Raw genomic sequence first — 27,700 nt, 5'->3', positions numbered from 1 at the left:
GTACCCATTGAATTCATACAGCAAAAAATTAAGAAAACGTTTTTTCACCTTTATATAGTTATATTAACACCGAAAAGCCCAATCGGGGATGAAAATGCAATTTGTGTTGTATTATTGGAAAGGACGCTTAGCTGGAATGCAGCGGGCGCCGAATGGAAATGGGCGCTCTTATTAGCAAAGGTAAGGTTTGCTGGAATACAGTGGCGCTGGAAGACAATCAAACGGGGCGCTTATTAGAGATTGGTTAAATTGTGAGGATAATGCTAAATCGACTCTTTGCAGGTTATGTCAATGCACGTATTTTAAGTGAAGAAAATGGAACGAATATAGTTAGTGATTGTATTTTATTCAGCCTCGATACTAACTTAACAGTGTAGCACAGTGATATGGTCTTACTGAGCTCAAGTCAATACTGACGATCTGTTAATTTACATCTATTTCTTTTTTTAACATCTGCACATTAATATAATAATAACATAACGATGTATACTACTTTATCGACTATGTTTCCTATGTTTATCATGATGTTTATGTTTAGTTTCGTCATGTTAGCTCATATTGACATATCCTTATTCACAACGCTATGAATGATGGGAAGGAACACTTTAAAGTCTCGTTATTCAGTTTTGTAGGCGTTCTTCTTTCCCTTTCGTTCATCTTCCCCTCATCTTATAATTTTCTAAATGCAAGCAAATCATACTGTTCTTTCAAGGAACATCAGTTAAAAAAAGAATGTAGATTGTGTCTCGGTATACGCTTTATATGTCGGTCAACCGACAAACATGGAGAGAGGATGACCTGAATGGGCTCAGAAGAACGATCGCCGAAGACCTCTTCTGAGGTTGTCCTCGGTGATTGCCGTTAATTTGGTTCCTTTCCAGGTAAGGTCTCAAAAGACTTAAGCACGAGGGCCAAAAGTTACGCGACTTCCATGTTTTTAACGAGCAACTTTCAAATACGGTGGTCTCACGTAAACATGTGCAAGAGATCAAGTTCAAAAATTCAAAAAGTCAGTTCAGAGAAAAACAGTTAAATAAGTTTTTCGGAAATAAGTCTTTAGAATATTGTCACTGGAGCTCACAATTAATTAACTTACGTTCTCTAGATATAATCTCTATTACATTTATAATTTCTTTAATTAATTCTTCGGTTCTGGAGTTTCGCTGCCCTTTTCTTGATCTCCTTTTCCATCGATTTGTTCTAAAGGGACGTAACCCTCTTGTTCTGTTTGCCGCTGGCCCTCGACGCTGTGACGAAGGCCATAGAAAATGTAAATAGACAAGCCTGTAAGATAAAATAACAGAAGATGTTAGAAGACACTTCAAAAAAGGGGAAAACTCGCCAATTTTAAATATTGTATTTATAAGCCAACAAGGAAACTACGTTGCAACTTAGAAATTTCCAGTCTCAATCATTTAAGTTAGTCGATCAAAAACCGTTTTAATCTTTAATCGTATCCACCATTTAAGTTCTTTTTTTATTTGTTATTTACGCCCGGTCTATGTTGTTTTTCTACCTTAATAAGTTTTAATTTTGAGGTTTCCTTCAATTGCTAAGTCGAGAAAATAACTTCGTACATCGTGATGTGACAGCCTTTTTTAAAAGTTACCAACGACTCTAGATTGCGTTACTGTTTTGTCTATTGGTGAACTTCACCTGCTGACTAAATGACTTTACTATTAAATGACTTCACCTGCTGACTATTAGCTAACTAAATGTAAAATGATGGGTACAAATGAAATTGTTGTTGTTGCTGCTGCTGAAAGTATGTCTTTACCATAATAATCTACGCTATAAAACAAAGGGTGGTTAACACGCGCCCGGTATTCAGTCCGAAGTCACAGGAAAACCAGTTTAACAAATTGACGTCAGTTTTTCATGCGTATGTCCTGTTTTGATCATGAATTTCGTCATAATATTGTCAGAGTAGCCGTGGATCGACGAGGCGATACCCGAGTGGATACGCATCGAATAAATTATAAATTCATGTGTCGGTCCGCTTTTTGCCAATGAAAATTAGCCAAAGAGCGCGCGAGAATTTTCGCAGTTATCGTAAAACAGTATTTTGCAGAGCCCCACAGATAATGCTCGATGAGCTAATCCTCGAGAAAAATATATGACGAAGGCTATTAATGCGTCACAGTTTTTGATTAGTCGCCGAATAAACATGGTTTCAGTTGCCTGTGCAAATGACATTCACACAATCATAACAACCAGTCACCGGATTCATTAAGGCTTTTTAGATTAAGATCGCTCGTAAGTATTTGTTCGAATACAAAATACTACTGTTAAGAAGCAATGGTTAGGATGCATCTTAACAAAGGAGGGCTTCGTAATTTCTATGTTATGCTATGTACGTATTGCGTGCCTATATTATATTGAAGCGATGAGAAAGTACACACCTATCGCCATCCAAACCGCGAAACGCATCCATGTCGCCGGATTGAGTTCCATCATCAAATAAATATTTATAAACATTGAACAGAGAGGCAGGCCAGGAACGAGCGGAACTTTGAAAGGCAGCGGTGTCAGACTCTTTGGCTGCATACACAACGCAACAATGGCGGCTACGAAAATTATGACTAAAAACGTCGCTAGAATAACAGCCCACGCCTGGCCTTGATACATTGGAATAAGCCCGTTGATCAAAAACGCACTAAGACAGAAGAAATAAAAGAACAGGAACCATATCGTGCATCTGGAAATAGTCCCGGATCGGTCGGTTGGTTCAGGTAGAGGGTCCTTCGATTGGGGACTCAAATTAGGGTCCTCTTCGTTGTATTTGACAAGACCTATTGTTCCAGGCTGGTACCGGAGAATTAGAACAGACGTGGAGACAATGGTATATGCTTGAAGCGTCCCTATCGACATCATCTCCACAAGGGCTTGCAGTTCAAAGACCATAGCTAGAATGCCTGCCAGAATACCCGAGAAAAGTGTACCAATATATGGTACCTCGGTTCTTTTGCTCACGTACGCGAAACTCTTGAAAATCAAGCCGTCTGAAGCCATGGCGTAAAGCAAACGAGGCAACGGGAAAAGTCCGCCATTTATGGCCGCTGTCATTCCGCAAAGTGCGCCAGCCGCGATTATGTACTTTGCAAAGTTCGCTCCGCGGTGTTCGAAAGCTTTAGGTAAGGCTGCTCCATAATCCAACTTGTCATAAGGCCAGATTAAGGTAACAGCAGCTGAAACGCCAAAATATGCCAGAAAACAAACTGTGAGCGCAAATAAAATTGAAAGTGGGATCGTCCTGCTAGGGTTCTTAGCTTCCTCGCCGGCAGTCGCAATGACATCAAAACCAACAAAAGCGAAAAATGCGGTGGCGGAACCCGCTAAAACCCCGGTAGGTCCATACGGCATGAAGTCTGACCAGTATTCTGGTCTGGCCAAGGTAATTCCCATAATGATTATGAACACAATGACAACCATGTTCACACAAGTCACACCGAAAATAAACGTGGTAGATTTCTTGACACCAAACAGTTGAATGATCATCAAAATAAGAATTATCCCCACTGCCAAAAAGTCCGGGTAACCCCCGAGTCCATCAATCCGTATTGGTCCAATATTTTCAAGAGTCCAACCTCTAACTTTATCGTGTAACATGGAGTCAAAATAAGCACTCCACGCTCGACCAATGGCGGCAGCTCCGATCATGTACTCCATAACAAGATTCCAACCAATTATAAACGCCACTAGCTCGCCGACAGTCACATAGCTATAGATGTAGGCTGATCCAGCTTTTGGGACTCGGGCTCCAAATTCAGCGTAGCAAAGTCCGGACAAGACTGAGGCAATACCAGCGATTAGAAATGAGATAACTGTTGCTGGGCCTGCCACATCGCGAGCGATTTCACAAGCGATCACATAGACGCCGGCGCCAAGGGTACAACCGACTCCGAGGGCTGTTAAATCGAGGAGTGAAAGACACCGGGATAATTTAGTCTCAACTAAACTCTGGATGGAGATGCATTTTCGTCGAGAGAATTGCCGAAGACAGCCCATTTCTCATAAACAATAAAATGAAGCTAACGTTCGGCAGATGACACTAGGCAACATTAACGAGCTACCGTAAATTTCTGAAGGCTTGAGGATGGTTGTAATTTTGTTCTCGGAAACCAGAGAGCCATGTTAAAAGCGGCGAATCTTGTTATTTGTCAGATCCAATCGGTAATTTCAGTGCTGACGGCCAAAAGATGCCTTTATGATTACAAGATGCTTCAGGCTCATCGGTGACCTCTTTAAATATTCCACATCTGTCGATAAGTTCCTCTAAACTATTTTCACGCATTGACAGTGACAGTTAGTTATAAGAATTTATGTCTAGATCATAACACCCTTTCAGAGCTACAGGTCATCTTGTCGCCTGCCCGCTTGGCTTGAAACAATGATTCTAGGAGAAGTTACATTTCAATAAGAGAATTCGACATCATCTTATAGTCGGCAGAAATCGCTACACTGGTTTCAACAGGTGCCGTTGCAGGTAAAAGACAACTACGCAAGGTTTTACAAGTTCTAGTGCTGTTGACAAAAATGGCTATCAACCTGCGAGAGAAATATAATGCCTTGGAAGTTCTGGTCCGAGATTTGAAAAAAAACTGATAATAGTAACAGTAAAAAACAAAGAAAGTTTCCTTAAGAACTTTTGTTGATAAAAAATTTAAGCTAATCGTCAGTCTGGTTGCTATATTCTTTGGTGTCTGATTTTATTTCACTTGATATAATTTACAGCTCGGCTAACTAGTATTGTTTCTAGAACAGCGATACTAGACGATTAAACGATTAATTGTAAAACGTTTGTCCCTCTCTTTTTCTTCAAAAAAGCAGCGCGTGGTTTATTGCGCATGCGCAGTCGATGGGCGCAGACATTTACGACGGAATCGAAAGTTACAAATCAAACGATCAAAATTTTTATCGCAAACTTGACACATAATAGCTAGCATAGCATATTTGGTTAAAACTATCCGGAAACAAGAACGCAATAGAGCTAGATTGAAAATATTGTACCACAAGTGTAAAGTGAAACAAGCTCTGTCATATATATGAAAAATAAAGTTCAAGTTTGATGTCGTGTTGTATGAGCCGAGAGAAGGTTAGCATCTCCCTCGATAAGGACGAGAAAAGTCTTCGGACTTTCAACCTACAACACGTGGTTAAGGCTTTGCCACATACTTCGTGGCATCTAACCAATTTTTTTTGGAAACACTGTATCGTTTAGACTTCAAAAGTTTTTTTAACTTTGATGACATCTTTAAGTTGGCTTTAATACATTGCTTGGCTAATCAAAGTCAATTACCAACAGGCGGTAGCTTGTTCTTTGTTTGAGTGAAAATTGCAAAATCAGCAAACTGATTTAAGAAAATGACGTAACTAACGGCCATGATTCCTCGGCAACGTGCTTTTATAAAGCCCTAAGGTTCTTAGCTATCAAAAAGTCACGAGTTCTTGATAAACTACCTCCACCAACGTATCTTCCATTCAACACAAAAACAACTGGAAGTTATGGTTTGAAGTGTAACAACAAATGTTTTCAGCACTGAATCTGGACTCTGAAACAGCTTCATCGCCAACAACATATTAGCAATTTTCAACCTGTGACCATAAATTCATTTTTTTCTGCCTCCCGGAGTTCCCACCTCTAGCCTTTCCTAAGTTCTCGAGAGAAAAAAAAATGAAAAGTTTGGCTTGCTCTCGTCCAAGATGTGACTTTTATCTTAAAACTGGGAAGTTGCTACGAATAAAAACAACTACCCAAAAACAGGTGAACACCGCGTAGAAACATAAGTAGAGAACCAGGAAAATATAATAGATAAATTGAATAAATGCTACGTTCAGGAGTAGATGTGTCAACTTCCCAAAATTAACCGTTTTAACAGACTATCAGTGGTTGCATACATTATTAAAATTAATGTTGAAATATTATTATTGATTCTACTCTACAAAAGTGGCTATCGCTGTTGAAATTATTCAATTTTTTACTGAAAAGTAATGGAAGGCTTCGTCTTTTAGCCAACATTTCTAGCCTGGGCCAGCTATAAACAAAGCCATCGAAAACCTCTTCTACGTTTATCTACCGTAGTACTCACCTATAGCCATCCAGACAGCAAACCGAAGCCACGTCAAGTAATTTAGCTTCATGATAAGAAATATATTGACGAATATCGAGAACAATGGTATGGCTGGAACACAGGGCACTTTAAATGGAATGGGCGTCTTGTTCTGGGGCTGACGCACAAGGAGCACTACAAACGTTACCAGAAAAATCCCTAACAGACACGCCATGAAAATGGCCCATGCTCGTCCCTTCAAGATGGCTTCACCGCCCCAGATGAGAAGGGTACTAATGAAGAAGTAGATGGCAACGTTGCAATAGATTCCTATGGCTGCGAGCCGAGCTGTTTGAAGAGTGGGGCCATTATTTTCTGCTGTCAGTCTAGTGTGTTCCATCGCTGCCTCTCCTTCCACGTTTTCGTCGTTGCTTGAGAAGATATTTTCCTCTCCTTTTACAATGCCTATGCTGCCAGGCTGGTAACGCAGCAGCAACACGCACAGGGCCACTATTGTGTAGGCTAGCAGAGTACCAATGGACATCATTTCTACCAACGCTTGAAGGTCGAATACAAGAGCGAGAAACGCAGCTAGGGCCCCAGAGAGGACCGTAGCGATAACTGGAATCTCTGTCTTGGGATGCACTTTGGCTAGAAATCTAAAGAAAAATTTGGAATGTGTATGATCAACGAGTGTAATGCTTCCATGAACAGGGACATTTATGAAAGAAAAGGTTTCTTCGCAGCGTTATGCCATTTGAATTGATTGAGACATAAGTAGTTGGAACAGGGCAAGTTAGATACTGTATAAAGGACTTTAATCCTAGCTCACAAAATTTCGACTACTCAGTTTTTCCACGTAAAAGTAAAACATAGGAAAATGTATTTAGAAGTTAGAGCTCATCTGATTATGTTACTGAAAAGATTTTGTTCAAGATTGATTTTTTTGAACACCTAACAGCTGCCTTTATAATTATAGCGACTTACAGTGAGAGTTTTAAAATTCTACTTTGTGGAGTGAACCCCATAAGAAAAAAATCAAAATATAAATAATTTCATTTTCGGAGATTCATCAAGTGTTAAAGAACTTCTCGCTTTCGCTTACTTGAAAATGAGGCCATCGCTTGCCATGGCGTACAGCATTCTGGGTAAAGGGAACAAGGCTCCAATCAAAGAGGCGCTTAATCCACAGAGGGCTCCGACAGCAATGATATATTTGGCCCACTCGGCTCCTCTCATCGCAAAGACCTCAGGAAGGGCGCTTCGTTCAGATAGCTTGTAATATGGCCACATCAAAGTCAACACAGCGGACACTCCAAAATATGCCACGAAACAAATACCTTTAAAAGAAACAAGAAACGCTCGTTTACATCGAGCTCCTTTCATTTTTTGCGAGTATAACATTTTACTGTAAACAGAAAGCGGTATTAAAGTATACTTTAGCCAGGGATTATTGCGTCTAACAGACATTTAGGAATCAGAATAGAATTTGACTTGATACCCTACTGAGAGGTGGCGGTCTCCTAGGAAAGGTGGTAATTTTGGACTGTTTGACATTTTTAACGGTTTCTAACGAAAACAGATGAGCATGGTGAGGCAAGTGAACACGTGGAGAATTCACCGAAATGGGCTGTTTTAGTAGCTGACAAAGGCTAATACATAAGTTAGTTTGTGAAAGCAGCTGGATTAGTTTCGGTTTGTTGCTTCAAACTGCTAAAAAGCGGCAAAATTACATCCCGAGTGAACTGTCATGATTAGTAAGTGTTATGTACATGTAGGATCAAACGTAACTAGGCCTAAATGATTACAATAATTAGAGATATACAAAAGGTTTATTGTAGCGGCTTATACGGCTCACTGGTAGATCATTAGTGTAATGACAGCTGTAAACCCTCGCTTTTAAAGAAAGATGATGAAACGGCAGGCAAATCAGCAAGTCAAAAAGCGGAAAAACACGTCTCAAGGAATTAAAGACCGTAGATTTTCACCGTCGCAGACACTGTTGTTGGCAAGCTTGCAATGTTGATTTCTATCTCTACTCCTTGCATTTTAATTCTTTCATTTGCTATAATTTTGCGGGATACTTAATCGATATTTTTTCCATTCCCAAATTTCCAACGGTTTATTAGACCGGAATTGCGGGAAATTTATAATGTGTATTTATAATATACATTTATGAAACTGTTACATGTGTTCTTAGGCTATCATGAAACATATGAACTAAACATAAGGAGCAAAAAGTTTTTAAAAGTGTCAAATTATTAACCTAAACTAGAATCTCGACATTAAGTTCACCGTTAACCATTTGTCACTTTCAAGAGCTTGTTTAGTCTTACATACGTGTAGTTTATCGTCATGGTGCCTCGCATCTGATACGTGTTTTGCTTATTTCTATTGATTATGAAACATATGTATTAAAAACAGGAACATGCAATATAATACATGCAGCAATATGAAATAACCAGGATATACAGAAGGTGCCAATATCTGGGTAATAACGGCTGATCCCAGTAACACAAATCTATGAATTTCACTATCGAACATATAAACGATTTTGGAATTATAGAATGGAACGCTGGGTGGCAAGTTGACTGCACCAGCACATGCAAATTAGCTCTCAACCTGTTCCAGGACAATCTACATTTCTCTCCCTAGCCAACATATTTGTCCTATTTCCTCGTTTCTCCTTATAATAGCTTTATCTGATCGCTGTATTTACGGTCAGTTTAACCTTAGTTTGTTTTCTATTGTGTATAAGTAACCTTCACAACTTTTTCATTCATCTTTTGTTCGGCCATTATAGGCCACTTTCTGCTAAATCTCGGAAAAACAAAAAGGTAATATTAGTGCCAGAAAACGTTTTCATAGCTTCTGTAAAATTCGTTCAGTGATGATATGTTTTAAAGCCTGATCGGAATTGCTTGATAATTTCATCGGAAAGATAAACCTAGAATGGCCACCTATACCAAGTGATAAAGCTGCATCAAAACAAAAGCTAATTAAAAGAAGATGGGCTGAAAGTGGAAAATATATAAGCGATAGAAAGACCAATTGCTCGATCAAGATGGAGACAAACGTTCTAAAAAAATGTCGATTTACATTGATCTCTTCGAAACAGTCAATTAATATAAATTGTCACTTGGTTCCATTTTGGCATCATATCTACTGGTGGACACAGGTGTCCAGCTCAACGGCTGGTAAAATCAGTTTAACGAGGAACGCACGATTCATCAGGATAAACCAAGCCCAGATGATTCATGCCGATCAAAAAGCACTTTAGAGATTTGGTTTATGGTTCCGACTAATGTATTATTTAGATGGAAAATTTCCTACGGTAATTGAGCAACAAATGGAAACCGCGTGGCTGGCCAGGGCGTACTTAATTGTTGTTGAATAGCGTAAATTATCGCCAATATCCACGTCCTTGAGAAATATTTACTCACCGAAAGAGAAACAAATAAAATGAAGAACCGAAAAATATCAATCGTTGCATAGATTTTCCCACGTGTCAAAGTGGCGAATTTTAATTCAGACATTGTTGATTTGGCTAAAATTGGTCTATGTGCAAAACAAATTTGGGTCGTAATATAAATGACTACATCTTACCTAAGGCCAGAACTATTGATACAGGTATGGCTCTGCTTGGATTTCTAGCTTCCTCGCCGGTAGTAGCAATTACATCAAAGCCAACAAAAGCGTAAAAGCAAGTGGCGGCACCCGAGAAAATCCCAGATATCCCAAACGGCGCAAAATCCCGCGTCCAATTCTCGCCCTTTGCGAAGTACAACCCGACACAGGTTATAAACAGAATCACAAGTAAATTTATGCCGGTAAATATATTGTTGAATCTAGAAGAATTTTTCACTCCTATCCCAAGGATGAAAGCTACCAACAACACGAGGAGGAAGGCGAAGAAATCTGGATAACGTGAAAGTCCCGAGACATGCATCTCGCCAATGTTCGTCAGTGTGTAGTTACGAATTCTGCTGTTGAGAACAGAATCAAAATATTCACTCCAAGCTCGAGCTACGGACGACGCGCCAATGACGTATTCTAGAAATAGGTTCCATCCGATCACAAAAGCACACAGTTCGCCCACAGTAACATAGCTGTAGACATAGGCCGAACCAGCTTTTGGGACCCGAGCGCCAAATTCAGCGTAGCAGAGTCCCGAGAGAATCGAGGCGACGGCGGCTATGAAAAACGAAATTACAATGCTTGGTCCGGCGATCGAGCGAGCCACTTCTCCTGCTAAAACGTAAATTCCAGCCCCGAGAGTACTTCCAATCCCCAGAGCGGTCAAGTCGAAAATCGACAAACAGCGAGACAATTCGCTTCGTGACAGCGATTTCAAATCGATGAGTTTCTTTTGGGTGAATCGCCTCACCAGGTAGGCCATCTTCGGATGCGCAATGCCTTGAACCATGAATTAACCTGTTTTTATTGTTTTTCAAGAAAATCCTTCGCGTCGGCGTTCTTTAGGAAATGAACAGCACTGACTAGACGGCCAACCCTAACTGACTCGTGGACATCACGGCTTCCATGCGAAGTTTTTCCTTGTTCTCGCTGCTGATGTTCTGTACGCCGATGAACTCGTTAGCTTTTTAAATATTCCGCTTGTTTTCTTGAAATTATCCGGCAGTTCTCGAAACTGAAATATCGGTCGTGTCATGTCCGCGTTGATAAACAGTTTCATTCAGTTTCGTCGACTCGTTCCAAGTTCATTTAGAGCCTGCGTTGGTTTGTGGGAAATTTGAAAGCGAACTTTTTTGGCTTTTATTTAATTTCTCGAAATTATAGCATAAATTTTTAGGATAAATTTTAAGAAAAATGAATATATTGACCGCAGCCACAATAAAAAAAAAAATAAGTGCCCACATATCTGTCGCTCATCTTGATGACGTCAAAGAAGATTAGACGATCGCGACGTTCACCATGAGAACAGCCGGCTGATTGTCTACAAATAGATTTTTTTGTTTCAATTTTATCCAGGATGAACACGAAATACGAATAACTCTTGTTGTCCCTCCCGCCACGATAGCGAATTTCCGCATTATGAATCAAACAAGGCGCAGACAGAAAATTGTCTGTAGAATGTTTATCAGTGCGTCTAGAGTTGCTCCTCTTTCCTGTCAGACCGTCGCGCGTGACACGTAATTAAAGAAAGCGCGAGAGGGAGAAAGCGCGCGGACGAAAATGAAGCATTCCCTTTTTGCGCTTTCTCGCTTCGCGGGGAGACAACAATCAGATGTGAGTTGAACAGAAAGCAAATCCCTAAGACCGGTTAATATGAACTGAGGTAAGCACAGGCGCATGGATCCATATGATGTTCGGCCTGCCATCTGATTGGGGAAGCACAGCTAATCAAGGTGAATAGTAGTGTTCGCTCTTTTTGAAAGAGTACTCCGTAACTACTAAATTAAATGGAAATTTTGAAAGCTTAAACGACAAAGGGAACGGTCTACTGTAGCTTTTACTTAGCTTAGGACATATTAAACCGGCTGTGCCGATACAGCTGCAAAGTGACTATTTTTAACCTAGCTTGTTTTAGGCTCACAAATTGTAGAGATTGAGGAAGACTAAGAGCGTTTAACTGGTAAAGGTATAAAAAGACATGCAAACCGAGCCAGTCCTCCTATATCACGGATTATATAAGATCAAGCAGCTCCCAACTTGGTACAGTGTATTGGCGAAAGTCGGCCCCATCAACTCCATCCTCTTGGTAATTTAGTATTGATTTTTGTTATTTTGTACCCTCATGGAGTGGACAATTGTTTACTATTTTAGCCTCAAGGTCCAAATAAACGAAATTTAATAAGAAAAACAAAATTGAACCATAATATTATACAAGGTTGCAAACTGACCAAGTTATTATGATATGCCATCCCTAACTGACCTATACAATGACATGTTTCTATTTTTTTCGGTTTTTCGAGCCAGTTAAGAGAAAAAGGGTAGTCCAAGATCGTTATCACATTTGACAATCATGTTATGTCTATAATGAACCAGGGCCAAGCCGTACTCAGGCCGAGGTGAATCAGTGCTAAACATCTCTAGATATCGCTGGTTAGGCGGTGATACCGTATTTTATCGGTGACTGCCCGGGTACACATTACATATTTCAAGTTTTCTTTCGTTTATTTCCACAAGTTAAACCGTGCAGTTTCATTTTTTTTTTCTGTATTCAGAGGTTATAAACTGCTTTCTGTCACAGGCTATAAACTGCTCTCCGTCTCTTGCTTTACAATTTTAATCAGTCAGTGGCTTTTTTACAGGAGAAGGGGTGGGCTTAATTCTTTTCTTATTTATATTTTATGACTTTAAGGGGCACATGTGAAACTATCGCCTACTGTACATTAATTTAAAATTGCTAAAAGTTATTTCAATTTACAGATGTCATAAATTTTTAACCGATGGCCGAATGAACAGCCCTTCTCTTAAGGTATTGACTTTCTTCTCTTCGGTACAAACGACAAATGTATAATATTTCCTTACCAATAGTGAGTATAGTTGCCACAGGCACATCCTTCGAAGGATTATTTGACTCTTCCACAGCGGTTGCGATCACATCGAATCCAACAAAGGCGTAAAAAGCTGACGCCGAAGCAGCCAGTACTCCGGAGAAACCAAACGGTAAAAAATCATCCGTCCAGTTCTTTTCCTCGGCAAAAGAGGCTCCAAGTATTATAATTAATACTATGACAACAATATTTATGGCTGTTATGACATTTGTTGTCACTGAGGTTAGCTTCGCTCCGAAGCACAAAGTCACTGTTACGACTAATATGAGAAGAAACGCCAGAAAGTCCGGATAATGTGCAATGATTCCCGACGCGCTAAGTTTTCCAATTCCCATTGTGGTTGTATTTCTTATAATGTCGTTTAGCAACGAAGCATCAAGATACGAACTCCACGCTCGAGCCACTGAAGAGGTCGCTATTATGTATTCAAGAAGCAAATTCCAGCCGATCACGAACGCGCAGAATTCACCTATGGTGACATAACTGAAAGTGTACGCGGAGCCGACTCTGGGAACACGCGATGCAAACTCGGCGTAACACAAACCAGCCAGTATGCTTGCCACTGCTGCGACGAAGAAGGATAACACCAGCCCTGGTCCTGCTACATTTCGCGCTAATGTTCCAGTTAAAACATAAATCCCTGCTCCGAGAGTCGTCGCGACTCCGAGAGAGGTTAAATCAAACTTGGTCAAGCAGCGAGATAACTCTGTTTTATGTATGACACTTGTATTTATGAGTTTCTTCCTGCTTAAAATTTTCGAAAACCGCTCCATCTTGGGTCAGTGTTCGCCTTCAATTATCAAAGTTCTTGGTGTTATTGCCGCCTCACAAGTCTTGCCACTCAAATGGTAACATCTGTGTCATATTCAGCTGTCTTCGTTGATGTACAAACTGTAAAAAAAAAAAAATAGCCAAGCAATTAAACTGCCATAAATTATTGTCAAAGGAGTCTTTCGGCCACTCTGTTGAAAACACTTTAGCTTGATGCTGTCAGCTTCCTTTCAACTAGTTTTACAGTCGGTTATTCAAAATTCAAATTTTCTTTGTCATAGGGTTTTGATTAATGCAAATTTAGGGCGGGAAGTTTCCCGCCAGTTCAAATTCATCAGAACGGAAACCTAAACAAGAATTATATATTTCCCAAAATATCGCTGAGCTTCTTATCTGAGTAAGTACTTTTTTTTGTCCGCAAATTTGTGAATTTTTCATGTATAGCTTTACATTATGTGATCATATTTAAATTAATTTTTAATGATCATAGAATCATCAGCTAGCAATCAGAAGAAAACGAAAACCTTTTTGAAATTTGCATACATCAGTGTTGAAAAGCTTTAAAAGGATCCCTCAGAGTAAACCATAGAATATCTAAACTATGTTAGTCATAAATTCAATAAGTTTGTGTACGTTGCTGATTTGACAAATAAACTTCTCGATAAATGTTTGATGGGCACGATTCTTGACCGTTGTATTCAAGGTTCCTTTTACGTTTACAGTGAGTTTAATTATGCATGTATTGGGGGCATAAGCAATCATGCGGACATTCACCCGAAACCTTGAGGTTTGCTTTGATCATACCCAACCTAACGCAGTAGGCATTTGCCGGTCTAAACAGTCACTACCGGTACACGAGAACGACATCGCCTGAAAACGTAAGTAGTACTTTTTTCAAATTGCAAATAAAATAGAGAAAACAAAGAAATAAGCGAAACAAATAACAAACAAACAAAACAGTGATTTTCGCTCATCACCATCCGCTACATTTTAACGAAAATACTTACAACTTTACCATAAAATTCCGACAATGAATAAACCCTTGGCATAGTTTGTGGCGTTTTCATTGCCTTTAGTGGCTTTTAATCAGAGAAAACTGCGCGCGCAAATGACGTTTTATTTGTTTTCTTTTAAAAGCTAATTGTTGACGTGTGCACTCCCAATGGCGGCAACGACAGAGAACTTTGTTTACCATAAATTTGATACATGTAATATCTGCAGCGTGTTTCACTTAACCTGCCGACCAGGAGTCCCTCTTGCTGCCGACGAAACAGAGCAGTTTCTTTTGACAACTTTTAAACTAAAAACTGTTATTGTCCTCGTTTCTTTGTGTTTGTCCTTAAGCAAAATAAGACTTAAAGAGATTGATGGTATCTGATTTGAAGAAATAAAATTACTATAAATCGGCCACGATTTTTTGGAAAAAAATGGGAACTGGTAGCAACCAACCTGGTCCCTAGGGTCTTTTACCCGCAACGAGCATCGGGAGAGTGGAGACTGGGACCCAAGCTTTTTATTGGCTCGCTTTTCCGTTCGAAAAAAAGGCGGCCATTTTTACCGAATGTTTGGAATGAAAAGTTTATTATCATACCTTTTTCTGATTTCATCTAACCTTTGAATACATTTTAACCGAGAAAAGTGTAATCTATGGATGTAGGCTTCGTAATACCGTTGTCCAGGGACGACTTATTAAGCGGCGAGGCAGGATCGTATGTTGTAGACGAAGTACTTTCAGTGCGTGTTCTTCCAAACAAACTTCGTGGTAAGCTGAATATAATCTTCATCGTTGTAGTTTCAGGATAGATCTGATATTTGCTTATCAATCTTAACTATACTTTCAGACTGCTTAGCTGATCTTCGATCTGCCGGACCGACTGCTGTTGTCGAGAACTTTGACTGTTTTTTCAGTCTTTTAAGGTGAGATTAGTTTTTCTTAAGTTGATGCCTCGTACGGCCATTTTTAACATCTTTTCTTAAGCATAATCTTGCCCCTTAGTAGTTTGTGTTAAAAAGGTTATTACATTTCGATTTATCCAAACCCTTCATGGCTGAACCCTGAGGAATTCCATCAAATGTGTTATTTTATTTTACATACATGTACGTGTTTCTTGTTTTGCTCCTTCTCTGTATCAACATAAAACATGAAGCGAAAAAATAATTGCTGCTTGGTATACCTCTGTCAGGTTGTTCTAAAAAGGCACTGCTCAGGTTCATGTTGGTTCTTTGAGTTTGACACACCGCCTCATACGACCACCCTCCTTTACTAGACCTCACCCGTACATGTATAATTAATTAAGTTACCATGCAATATTAATTAAAACAACTTTTGGGCAGAATTTGTGCTTAAGGGTGGCGGACAGCTTCTCCTAAACTCCGCTGAAGAATTCCACAAAATAAAGCATTGAATGGCTCTTCAAAAAAATATGTGTCTCTCACAATTCAATTTCTCTAACTTGTTTGCAAAGCCTAGTAAGAGTATGGATTTCTTTCACAAGGCCAAGAACGTCTCAAGATTTCGGGAAATACACTTTTAGTCATGACATGATGCAAAATCTTGAATGTACCATTTGCCACCCCTTACAAGCCAGGCCTAGGTCCTGTCGCCCCTTCACTTTGTAAGCTTACCCTTGAAGGTTGTTACTGAAGTATCTATTTAGCGGTAGACCATTTATACTCCATTTGTGAGAGAGACACTTGTGAATGCAATGTGTATTGCCCAAGAACTCGACTGGCAGTGATCTCTGGCAGCCACAAAACTGCTCAGGGTTGTCAAGGGTAACTGGCTGCTGGTAAAAGTCACAAATATACCATCTGTAATCTTGGGTTAGGGTTAGGGTTAGTTACCCCGCCAAGTTATTTGTCTGATTCTTTCAAAAAAAAGTTAAAAAGATGACAAATACAGCTACCTACTCCAACAATCATCATCAAGCCTTCTACTTCAAAACCTTGTGACAACCCTGAGAGCTTAAAACCAGGCTGGTGGACACCAAGTTTTGAATGTTAAGTTGCTGTAGCATGAAGCAACCAGGAGAGTTTCTTCTCCCCTCTGGATAGGATGCTAGTCCTTCACAGGGCTACCCCCATTAAGTCTGCCGGTACCCATCAAGAGCACAACACAATTTTCCAGCCAGGGCTCAAACCTGGACTGCTCAATTTGGAGACGAACACACTAACCGTTAGTCCACAGACCTCCTTAGTAGCTAGAGTACCTATAATTTATATGTTTTTCATGTATTAAATGCATGTTTTGTTTACATTTGGAGAGCTTATGTTTGAATATTGTTTTGCTGTTAAATTTAAATTAAATTTTAAATTTAAATGCACTTGTTCATTTTTGTTTGCAGACATTTTAATGAAGTTGACAGTTCTCTTAGAGAGGGTACCTGGGATAATTTGCTCCAAGGTACTAAATATTTTTTTAACAATTATTGCCCCATTGAAATATTAATTTACATGGGTAAATACGTGCCAAGAGTAATGTAAGAAAATTATTTTTAACGCCCACATCTTAGGCTTACATGTACATGTACCTGGCGTATTTTTTAAAGTTTATACACTGCAGTTAGGTAGAATTTGCAAGATCCTAAACTGGTTTCTTTCAAACTTTCATGATACGTGTACAGAATGTTTTAACTGCGAACTAACAGTGTCGGAACAAATTTAATGTTTGTTATGGTTTGCTTTTCTTTCAGTACTTTGCCAGTTCACAAATGTTCTTCCTGAAATACTAGAAGATGGAGACATTGACTTTCAAGTTAGACGGACACATCTCAATACTCTCAAGGTGGTTCAATCATTTCAGCAATTGCATACATGTATAATGATACAGCTGAACCTCGCTATACATACTTCAAACTTTGAACCTGCTGCTTTCTCGACTGATATAATTTTCCCTTGGACTTACTTTTTTAGTCATTTATTGTGGGTTGTCTCAAACCACTACCATCTTGAGCTATTTCTGTTTCCTTTGAGAGTTCAGGTTGTTGTTTATCGATGTTTCAGCACTGATATATATATATATATATATATATATATATATATATATATATATTTTTTTTTTTTTGTAGATGTTGTGTTATCTCTTGACACAGCTTGCAGACGCATTTGAAGTAGAGGCTACCAAGCCTTCAACTGAAGTAATTATTTCTGGAAAGGTACAGTAATCACATTTAGAAGAATGAACATTATCACAAATTATTACTTTTGAACAGTGCAGGAATTTCTCATTGCTTCTTCATGTCCATTTGTATATGTTGGATTACATGACTGACTGACAGACAGACTGATCTGACTGACTGACTGACTCATCTGACTGACTGACTGACTGACTGTCAGACTGACTGTCAGACTGACTGACTGACTGTCAGACTGACTGTCAGACTGACAGACTGACTGTCCCAAATTGACTGTCCCTATTCCTTAGTCTTAGTATTCATCAGCAAGTTGGTCAATTAAACCATAACTAGTTAACCTAATATTATTCTTATCCTTTTCTAGAGAAGAGGCAAGTCAGCTAATTCAAAGAAAAAGAGTTCAAGTGCATGGGAGTGGGATGAGCAGCGTGATGCACTGATTCAGACTCTTGGTCAGCTCATGCAGTTGGATGTGAACAGACTGTGGGATCCACCTATTGTGGAGGAAGAATTTGTCAAGTATGCTTGAAAAAATATTGCAGAAATCCAACCATAGTTACGTGTACAAAGTATTTCCACCCAGAGAATTTTGATACGTTTTTTGAAAATTTGTATTCTATCATGTTTTTTTTTTTTTCTCTTGTGAGAGCTTTTCAGCAGTCAAAAAAAATATACATTGTCATAAATGCAGGTAGATTCTTACTGGATCTCACTGTCTGTTTTAGTTTAATCACAGGTTGCTGTTACAAGTTCCTTGAAAATCCGGCATCTGTAAAGAATGGAACGACCAAAGATCTGGTTTTCAACCTTATGGGAGTGATGGTTAAGAAATACAACTATGGTTTAGGTGAGAGCGCTTTTTTGTTGGTCATTAAGTAACATTTCCATCACTGTGTTGTCATTTTACTGCCTGTTTTCAGGCCTGTGTAAACAAGGTGTCTGTAGAAAGCATGAGGTAATAAAAGAGACCATCTATTAGCCTGTGTTACATAGAGGCACAATGAAAATTTGTCACACTATGGGAGTGAGATTAGAGTTTGAATTTTGAACTTTAAAAATTAGATTAACCCAGGCAATCAGCATTTTGTGGTGGACGAAATTATTCTGTGAGTGATCTGTCAAGAGAACAAGTTCCTTTGTTGTCCCCCTGCATATCATATCAGATGTTGTGACCCTGATTGAAATGGTTTTTAATGCATGTATAATTATTCATGCAAGGAACACAATTATCAACGGCAACACTCAGCTGCTCTCTTCTTTGGGGAGGTTGGAGAGGGCACCTGTAACACAGGCTTAACCAGCTGTGATGAAGATTAAAATTGAGTATCACACGATGTCCACATTTTGCTAATGTCTTGAGAGATTCCAGTATACATGTAGTTCTTGCATATTATGCTAAAAAATGCTTATGAAGCCAGTGTTACCTGTACATACATGTACCTTTTGTTTTTAGGTGTAAGTTTGAAGATTGTTCAGCTTCTACAACACTTTGAGCATCTTGTTCAACCACTAGCACAGGCTGTTGAGACATTTGTTGATGAGTTCTCTGTAAAAAGCATTGTCTCTGAGGTGATAAGGTGAGGCTAGTACTATAGGCATAGCAGTTGGTATAAATTACATGACTGTACAGTCAAGCCTCTTTCGTACCACATCAAAGGGGCAGACCTGAGTGTACTTTTTGAAGAGGTGGCCATATTATAGAGGAACAGATAACATGAATTCTGGTTATGTTGGGACTACATGTAAGTTGACTGTCTGTTCTATAGAGGTGTCCATGTTATGGACTGTCCATAAAGAGAAGTTTGACTGTTGCTGCTTTGTATGTATGCACAATGTAGTGATACTCCAATGTCATGCAATGGTTTTGATAATATATTATAGAATCTTGTGAGCTGTTTTACAGAGCGGAAAAAGCTGTGATTTATAAATTGACATCTAGGTCAGAAAACATAAAGAAGCTTACATTTACATACATGTTAGCTTCAGTAGGCCCTCTGTAGTGAGGAGCTAAACAATCTCATTCCCTGAGGATGCATTCTCCATGACCAGTGGTCAGGAAACTATCAAAGGGGACACGCTATCTTAGAATGGGGTTCAAATACATAGTGTGGCAACATAGAGTAACAATGTATGCTCTGTAAGTAAGAGCCATTGTGATATTGCAGGGAGATTGGTCGGATGGATCCCAGAGACCTTGCAAGAGACACCAGTGGAACACGTGCATACGCTGACTTCTTAGTAGAACTTGCTGGTCTGGTTCCAACACAGATCATTCCAAACATCAGTGTACTGCTATGTCACTTGAATGGAGAGGTAAAATATGAATGTGCTACATGTATACTGAGTTTACTCTGTCAAAAACTCAGTGCCGTAAATAAGTTTGTAACTCACAGCACCTGTTATGGCTGAGCATGCTTGATGGCCCCTTGTTGTTACGGGTGAACTTGGCTGTAGTATTTGTTTCAGGTCTGAAGATCAAGGCTACAGGTGAATCAAAACTTAATGACAGCCCTGAAATTGTTTCTTTACACCAGGCAGAGCACCAGGCAACTTGTCTGCCATGGCTGTAAGTTTGGTGTGACAACCACCAAACAGCAGTTATGCTGCACATGTCCTTGTTATATGCTGTACGTACCCTTTGAAATGTGTCAATTGCTGTAAAACTTGGAAAACATCTTCAACAGAGATGAAACACAATCCAGCATCATTTTGTACAGCAATTGTCAATTTTCCAAGATCACAAAAATCTAATCTTGTCTCCTGGGCCTTCTCCTTGATGACACCTGCCATTTTGAAAAGTGGAGTAGGCCCTGGGGAGGAAGTTGCACACAGATCGTGGCACCTCAAAGTCACCTAGATAAATCCTTGTCCAGAGCATAGTTAATAGAGGAGAATAATAATTGTGAAACCCGGCAAATTTCTTTGTTGTATGATTTTGTTCGCTTTTTTGGTCTTGACCACACACAAAACACAATAGTAGTTTACTCCATACTGAGGAGCTAACCAATAGAAATGTTTTGGTTATGTAATTCATGCATAGTGTATGAGCACAGAACAAAAGATTGCGCACGGTTGTAGACCTTCCAAAATAAATCTTGGAATCTTTGATGTTTGCCGCGCTTCATAACCATTCTCCTCTCTTAACTATGTCCAGTAGTGAATTATTCAGTTCATTTGAAGCATTATGATCTGAGTTATCTTGGATCATTGTTCTTGATTTGGTTCATCCCAAAGAAAAAATACACTGACACCTCTTTGTTCTGTAAAATAATGTGTAAACTCACTGTCTTGTCAACCTTACAATTTCTGTCCAGTCATATTCAATGCGGAATGGCATCCTTGGTCTGATGGGTGAGATTGTTGTCAAAGTTCTTTGTAAAGAAGATTTGGACGAAGCTGCTAAGAAACTTCGAGACCAACTTCTGGACAAAATGGAGGTGAGCGTCCTGTACATTGCACTGTGTTGCGATAAAGAAACAACTGACTTTTCTCTCAACCACTCAATTCCTAACCAGTTTGTAAACTATTATCTTTACTGATTTTAACTGTCATCAGCCTCTCTACTGATGTCTAAATTATATTTGCTAGCAGCATAATGTTATATAGACCCACAATATGCGGAGAGCTATTTAGGTACGACTCATTAATGCCAGCCAATTATCGTAAAATAATGGCTGAAAATTATTGTGCTACCTTAGGACAACACTGCTTTTTATCTTTAGTTAATAAAAATTGTACTCCTTTTTTTCCATCAGGAACATATTCATGATGTGAATGCTTATGTGAGAAGCAAAGCCCTTCAAATTTGGCTTGAACTTTGCAAACAAAAGGTAAAAACCGATATGCAACCGATATACCAGGGTTTGTCGACCGATATGAGCTGCCAACCGTTGATTGTAAAATAACGGTCAAGGATTTGGCCAAGTGTCAACCAGCATACCAACCAAGTGCCGACCGACGGAGGCCACGGACGGTCTACCCAGCTGAAGCACTTGACGATCGAGACTTGACATGTCGGCAGAGTGTTAATTGACATGTCGATCAAGTATCGGCCGATATGTCAACTGACACTGGCGGAGAGTGTGTACTGTCGACCGATCCTCGGGCACCTAAAGCACACATAAATGTAAATAAAGTAAACTACCTACGAATATTTACACTGCTTTCTAATAATGATTATATTCTTCAGGCCGTTCCTCTCTCTCGTCAGTCACATCTCCTAGAGCTGGCAATAAGTCGTCTTCAAGATAAATCCAGTATTGTACGCAAAAATGCCATCCAGCTGTTGAAGACGTGTCTGATTTGTAATCCATTTGGAGCACAGGTCAGTTCATGCCAAAATGCTGGTTCCTTCCAAGAGATAATAATATTATTATTGACAGGAAACCTTTCCCTTGTCAACAGAGGCTAAAGTCTGCATACAAGCTAAGTGGCCCATCAGGCCGGAGCTTATCCCGGTTTCAATAGCATGAAGCGACCTGGAGTATTTCTACTCCCCCTTGGATGGGATGCTAGTCCACCGCAGGGTTACCCCCCAGCATTAAATTCGCCGGTACCATTTATACACCTGGGTGAAGAGAGGCACTGTGAGAGTAAAGTGTCTTGCCCAAGAACATAGCACAATGTCTCCGGCCAGGGCTCGAACCCGGACCGCTCGATCCGGAGACGAGGGAACTAACCATGAGGCCACCGTGCTTCCCACACAACAAAAGTTGGGGTTAAAAATGCAAAAAAGTAAGAGCAGAAAAAATCTCATCATATTGCAATTTTTCTTTCTACAGCTACCACTGGATCATTTGCTGCAAAATCTCGCCAAGGAGACTGAAAAACTAAAAGAGATGGCTCCACATCTGAGTGAGAATCAAGATGGACAAGGTACATTGCGCACTCTTAGCAAGTGTTTGAAAGTACTGCTCGATAGCTTTTATTTGAATGGTCACAGACTGGAATTTAAAGGAGCTACGTCATCGTTCGCGCGTCTTGAAAAGTTTACCGTAAAGTTTCAAGTTCGTCGTTTGTAATCCGTGTTAATCTTCTCCATCCTTAACCATCCTTGTTTCCTTTATGATTTATTATTATCTCTTTGGTGTTTTCTATATTTGTTAACTACTATTTTCAGGTTTCCTTCAATTTAAAGGTTATTTTGTATCCGGTCAAAATAGCTCAAAATACCATGACTGAGCTCCCTTAATTTATAGGCGTAACAGTCAGAGCCGTATTGCTCAGGATAGTAGACAATACCACATCAAAATGCTTGTCGATAGCTGTCATTTGAATGGTCTCAACCTAGAGTTTTATTCACAGTTAGAACCATACGGTACTGTACCACATGGATACATTTTATTAGGCATTTTAGTGTCTAGTATCGCAGTACATCAGATTGCGAGTCCATTCTCACCTACAAAGGCCGAAACTCTTTTGGTCAGTTCAAAGACTCGCGACTTCTGGGCGTGTCTAACATTGAAAGTCCGCGATGTCAAATCTGATTGGTTGAGAATACAAGACGAATACTCTGTACATGCTCATGCTCGCGATTCTTGGTGCCGACCAAAAGCAGCGCGGTCTCTGGGGACGAGAATGTTGCGCATCTTGTCTTATTTTGTAGAGCTGTTAGGGCGAGTCAAAATACAAATGACCAGCGAAAACTGAACAGCGATACTACACGCTTAAGTGTCACAAGAGATTTGTTACTCCGTACTCGACGTTTTTCCCGTTCTTTGCGTTGCACATGATTAGATCAACTAAGGAGACAATAACTAACTCTTGAATACAACTACCCTGAGATATTTGGTTTCGTTTTGCGGTAACTTTTTCTCTACAGTAAAGTGAGGTAAAGTCTGCATACGAGCCCAGTGACCCATCAGGCACGCGCTTATCTCCGGTTTCTGTAGCATGAAGCGACTAGGAGAATTTCTATTCCCACCTCGATGAGATGCTAGTCCATGGCAGGGTTACCCCCAGCATTAAATTCACCAGTACTTATTTGTACACCTGGGTAGAGAGAGGCACTGTGAGAATGAAGTATCTTGCCCAAGGACAAAACACAGTGACCCCGGCCAGGGCTCCAACCCAGACCGCTTTGAATTATTGTAAATTGTTTTTGTAGTTCCTGTTGTGCCTGCAAGCGAGAACGCCAAGGACCTGTGGGAGGCCATTAAACCTGAGGTACAAGCCACTATTGAAGAACATCTAGATCAGGACGAGATCATTGATGAAGATGATGGTCCGGTGGAGTTTCAAGGAGATCTGGATACTGCTCTTGAATGGTAAGAAACTATTTTTACACTGGCGTCACTCTTAATGTTGTTAGTTGGGGTCCACACCCAGATGCAATGAATTGGTAAGGCCTCGGGAGAAAAGGGGTTAAAAGAACAACTTACACAGGCAAACACTTTTAACTGTAAGCCACTACAGTCGATCCACTCTACAGTGGCCACTTTGGGGAGAGAGAGAAAAGTCGCCGCCATTGTAGAGAGGTGGCCGTTATGGGGAGATAGGGGTGTAATATGACACCGTTTTGTGTCGTGGAGTGAAACATTTTTGTCTTTAAAATTACTGGTGTAGAGTGCAACATACGTAACACAATCAAAACATATCAAGAAACAAAAACCAAACAGAAACAGAGACAAATGACGGGTGGTATGGATCAAGTTTTGTGACCGTTTCCAATTAAAAAAAAAAATGTGTCTTTGCACGCACCGTTCGTCAGTCGTTGACGAACTGGCCGTTTTGGCATTTGGGACACGCTTTAGTGGCCGTGGCGTGAAATGGAGGAGTTATTCTTGTAGCGCTTACAATGTAGACTTACAAAACAATTCATTAAAGACTAAACTAATCAAAGCGGGTTTGTCGTCCCGTCAAATGAAGTTCCCCTCTTGATTTCCCGAGGTTTTCATTTGCGCCAGAATCATTTTTAACGTTCTGAATTCGTTTTCTGTTTCTCTGCAGTGCTCTGAAGCAGATCAGAGATCATCTAAACCAAGGTCATCACAAAAAAGCTCTTGCAGTGCTGAAGGCCGCCATGGTGACATGGCCAGATTACAGTATGTTCGTTACTCAAGAAAAGGACGAAGAACAGACTGAGGGTGAAGAGAGGTACGTAAACTATAATGTCACAAAACAGACACTGCCGATCAGCCAGTAAACACTCCGTCACACCAGGAAATAGGTCACTTGCGAGTTGAGGCAACTCAATAATGGCCTGTTGTTCCGTTTTACATACTGTACACCTTTCTACGTTGGAAAAATAAAACACGGTGCATCGAAGAGGGTAACTTTTTTCAGGTATTTTTTACTCAAAAATTGGTCATACTGGCATTGGGTATACAAAATTTAACTCCAAAAAGATGTAAAGCGTAACTGATGAAATATCGATACGTGTTCATGACGGATATACAGTACCGCGGAGAAAACGACAATGAGAATGCAATAACACTTGATAACTTGCTGCTGTGGACCTAACAGGTGATTTTCAATTTACCTGTGAAGTATTTCTAGCGTGTACATTGGAGAGAGCGTGCTTATGTTAAAATGTTCAACTAAATACCTTGTCCTCTGTGTTCAATAATAGGTTTTTAGGACATTTGTAAAAATGAACTACGATTTATATTTCAGCGAGGAGAGCGATAGCCAGGAAGAGTCTGTGGAGGAACAGCTGTCAATCATGAAAGCAATATTTCTTGGTGGTAAGAGTACAGAGGCATTGAATACATCCTTTAAACTCAAACGTCTGTTGGGGCTTGTTTTCTTTCATTTGTTACTTCTTAATAGGCACGTGAATATAAGAGTTAGTCACTTCCAAACTCAGTTTAGCTCGAGAAAACATTGCATAGCTATTTGCAGAGTTTGTAATGTTCCTGGAATTCTGGAAAATGCCTGGAGTTTGTCTCCAAGGGCTTTGAAAAGTCTAGAATGCTCCTGGGAAACTCGTGGATTGTCACTCTTATTTCTGCCACAAGGTCCAACGAATGAAGTTCGCCAAAAAGAGCGAAGGAAAAACTCTAGATTTTATAACCTATTAGCATTAATGTTCTTCATTACTTTTTCCATACCTTGAAGGCCGATTCCTATACAACAAAAAAAATCATTATGAACTTTTGAGGGTTGCAAACGACGCATTTTGTAATAAGAGCTGCAGCATTTTGTAATAAACGTCAGTCTACGCAATTTGTAATAACGTGGTGACGCAAATTGTAATAAGTCTCTTCACACGATAATTTCACGAAGCATACAGATTGGCCGGATTCCCTTCGACACTGGCTTAATATAGTTTGTCAAATGCTCTCTTTTAGCAGATATCGGGAGCTAAACGACCCACATACTTCTATGTAAATCTATATTTTCAATAAGCATGTGGCATAATTTTAGCCTGAGAGATGTATAAATTTTGCAAAATAAAATTCTCAATCCCTTAAAAATTTCCTAAATCTTTATAATGGAGAATGGAATACCACCAGGTGAAATAGTTCCACCCATTGTCACGCAAACGTTGACGTTTTATTACTTTCTTTTTCGTGGACCTAACTTGATTCCAAGACTCGGACAAAAATGAGAAAAAAGAGCTTATCTAAAAAATCAATCAATTCTAACAAGATTTTTGTTGCACGATTTGATACCATTCAAGAAGTTCACCATCTTCTTTATTAAAAAAGCTACGTGGAGAGTGCCCTACTGGCACCCCTGCTGCAGAAACCCTGTCACTGCATGAAATGGCAGAATCGATCAAGCGTAACTCCTGGCATTTCTCATAGCAGACGGCTCAAAATGGTTTTATATGCCGTTTATCTCCTCTGGCTTTGCTGTAGTTTCCAGTTAGTTCAAGCTGGAGAAAAGCATATGCGGGGTGTTCTGCGGCATTTTGTAATAACTACGCATTTTGTAATACCTTACGCATTTTGTAATAAAAGTTGCAGCATTTTGTAATTACCTGCAGTATTTTGTATTAAATGCAAACGACGCATTTTGTAATAAGAGCTGCAGCATTTTGTAATAAACGTCAGTCTACGCAATTTGTAATAACGCTAAACATGTACACTCACAGCACCAAATTGATTTGATAGACTTGATCAAGCAACCCGTCGAGTTTGCTGGTAAGACTTTCCGCTGTGTCCTTTCTGCGATGGACGTGTTTAGTCGTTATCTGTGGCTTGCACCACTGGAAAAAAGTCAAGTCGTTGCATTGCAAGGAATCTGCAAATGATATATGAAGCACATGGACCACCAGATCGTCTGCAGAGTGACCGAGGGAAAGAATTTTACGGACGTTTAGAAAATCTGTGCAAGAAATACAAAATCAAAAGAATTCGAAGTAGGCCTTACCACCCTCAATCACAAGGGAAGGTCAAAAGGTCACACCGACGTTTCCGTAACAAAATGATGTTCGACTTGCTTTCATTGAAAGGGAAAGGAGTCAACTGAGTTAAAAATCTTCCAACCTACTGCAGAATTCTTAATGAAGAAAAGAAATAGGAACTTGGCTGGTTAAGTCCGTATAAGTGTGACTGGTGGTGTGAAGGTGTGGTCATGGAAAGACGCGTCTTCCTAGTCTCCGAAGTTAATTTCGTTTTATTGCTTCTTTTGGCTCTGAATATTGAAATTTCTACCTACAAGTCGGACCTAAAGGTGAATTCAATCGAAAGTAATCGGTGTTTCATCGAAACTCCTATCAAATGGAGTCGAAATTCGCCGACATCAACCACGAGGAAATGCAAATGGCTTAAGAGTCGCCCACTCTACTATCACAACTCTACCGCATCATTCAATGTTACTGCCTCAGCGATATTAATTTGTGGGGACGTTCATCCGCATCCTGGACCCGCGTTGGATACGTCTTCGAGCAACCTAAAACCAAAAAGCGGATTTACTGCCAAATGCCCAAAGTGCTCAAAGCCAGTTCAGCGAAACCATAAACATCTTCAGTGCGATAAGTGTTATGATTTAATTCATGTTCGCTGTGTAAACAGCAACGCCAGTTTCCATAAGATCATCAAAGTTAACCAGCCTGGCATTTGGACATGTAGTACTTGTACATTATCTGAGCTTCCCTTCTTTAAAGTAAAAGATCTAGTCGCTCTGGACACGACAGATGATGCTGCGAGTGATTTGCATTGGGATTCCGACCGCCACTTCGATGCTCTCATTGCGAGACAAAAACAACTTTCTTTTATGCACATCAACACGCAGTGTATGACATCAACATTCGACGAGCTACTCCTCGTCATTCAAA

General features: G+C 39.8%; 2 protein-coding genes, 1 non-coding gene and 1 pseudogene across 4 annotated transcripts in view; 2 read left to right on the top strand and 2 right to left on the bottom strand.

Moving 5' to 3' along the window:
- Nucleotides 1-327: 327 nt before the first annotated feature.
- Nucleotides 328-6,081, bottom strand: LOC149117290 (cationic amino acid transporter 2-like). Its single transcript, XM_020766235.2, has 2 exons — nt 2,403-6,081; nt 328-1,284 (listed from the first exon to the last, which is right to left on the bottom strand). Exons 1-2 carry the CDS (start codon nt 4,006-4,008, stop codon nt 1,139-1,141), a joined length of 1,752 nt encoding a protein of 583 aa, XP_020621894.1. The 5' UTR covers nt 4,009-6,081; the 3' UTR covers nt 328-1,138.
- LOC149117291 (U6atac minor spliceosomal RNA) lies at nt 5,074-5,201 on the top strand. The gene has a single exon (XR_016205799.1). It is a non-coding gene; the product is annotated as a U6atac minor spliceosomal RNA (small nuclear RNA).
- LOC110059527 (high affinity cationic amino acid transporter 1 pseudogene) lies at nt 6,070-14,238 on the bottom strand (annotated as a pseudogene). Its single transcript, XR_016204575.1, has 3 exons — nt 12,546-14,238; nt 7,156-7,390; nt 6,070-6,709 (listed from the first exon to the last, which is right to left on the bottom strand). The product of XR_016204575.1 is annotated as a high affinity cationic amino acid transporter 1 pseudogene (transcript).
- Nucleotides 14,239-14,862: 624 nt separating this feature from the next.
- The window catches only part of LOC110059487 (condensin complex subunit 1-like), a 30,188-nt gene continuing 17,350 nt past the window's right edge, over nt 14,863-27,700 (top strand). The window contains exons 1-16 of the mRNA XM_089282922.1: nt 14,863-15,104; nt 15,184-15,259; nt 16,687-16,745; nt 17,035-17,126; nt 17,410-17,496; nt 17,840-17,994; nt 18,201-18,322; nt 18,929-19,052; nt 19,641-19,788; nt 20,790-20,912; nt 21,231-21,305; nt 21,665-21,799; nt 22,257-22,350; nt 23,582-23,741; nt 24,424-24,570; nt 25,090-25,160. Coding sequence (XP_089139048.1) covers nt 14,990-15,104; nt 15,184-15,259; nt 16,687-16,745; nt 17,035-17,126; nt 17,410-17,496; nt 17,840-17,994; nt 18,201-18,322; nt 18,929-19,052; nt 19,641-19,788; nt 20,790-20,912; nt 21,231-21,305; nt 21,665-21,799; nt 22,257-22,350; nt 23,582-23,741; nt 24,424-24,570; nt 25,090-25,160 — 1,783 coding nt within the window. The 5' untranslated portion in view covers nt 14,863-14,989. The remainder of the gene's footprint in view (nt 15,105-15,183; nt 15,260-16,686; nt 16,746-17,034; nt 17,127-17,409; nt 17,497-17,839; nt 17,995-18,200; nt 18,323-18,928; nt 19,053-19,640; nt 19,789-20,789; nt 20,913-21,230; nt 21,306-21,664; nt 21,800-22,256; nt 22,351-23,581; nt 23,742-24,423; nt 24,571-25,089; nt 25,161-27,700) is intronic.

Source organism: Orbicella faveolata, unplaced genomic scaffold (genome assembly GCF_042242905.1).
Source record: "Orbicella faveolata isolate gen_17 unplaced genomic scaffold, um_ofav_v1 contig_12, whole genome shotgun sequence".
NCBI classification, from domain to species: domain Eukaryota; kingdom Metazoa; phylum Cnidaria; class Anthozoa; order Scleractinia; family Merulinidae; genus Orbicella; species Orbicella faveolata.
This window is presented reverse-complemented; position numbering and strand designations above follow the sequence as displayed.

Bases quoted from the DNA above. Each gene is read 5' to 3' on its own strand.
- LOC149117290 (XM_020766235.2), bottom strand. From the start codon at position 4,008: ATGGGCTGTCTTCGGCAATTCTCTCGACGAAAATGCATCTCCATCCAG. The intron at 1,285-2,402 runs GTGTGTACTTTC...TTTATCTTACAG, and splicing joins CGCGGTTTGGATGGCGATAG to GCTTGTCTATTTACATTTTC.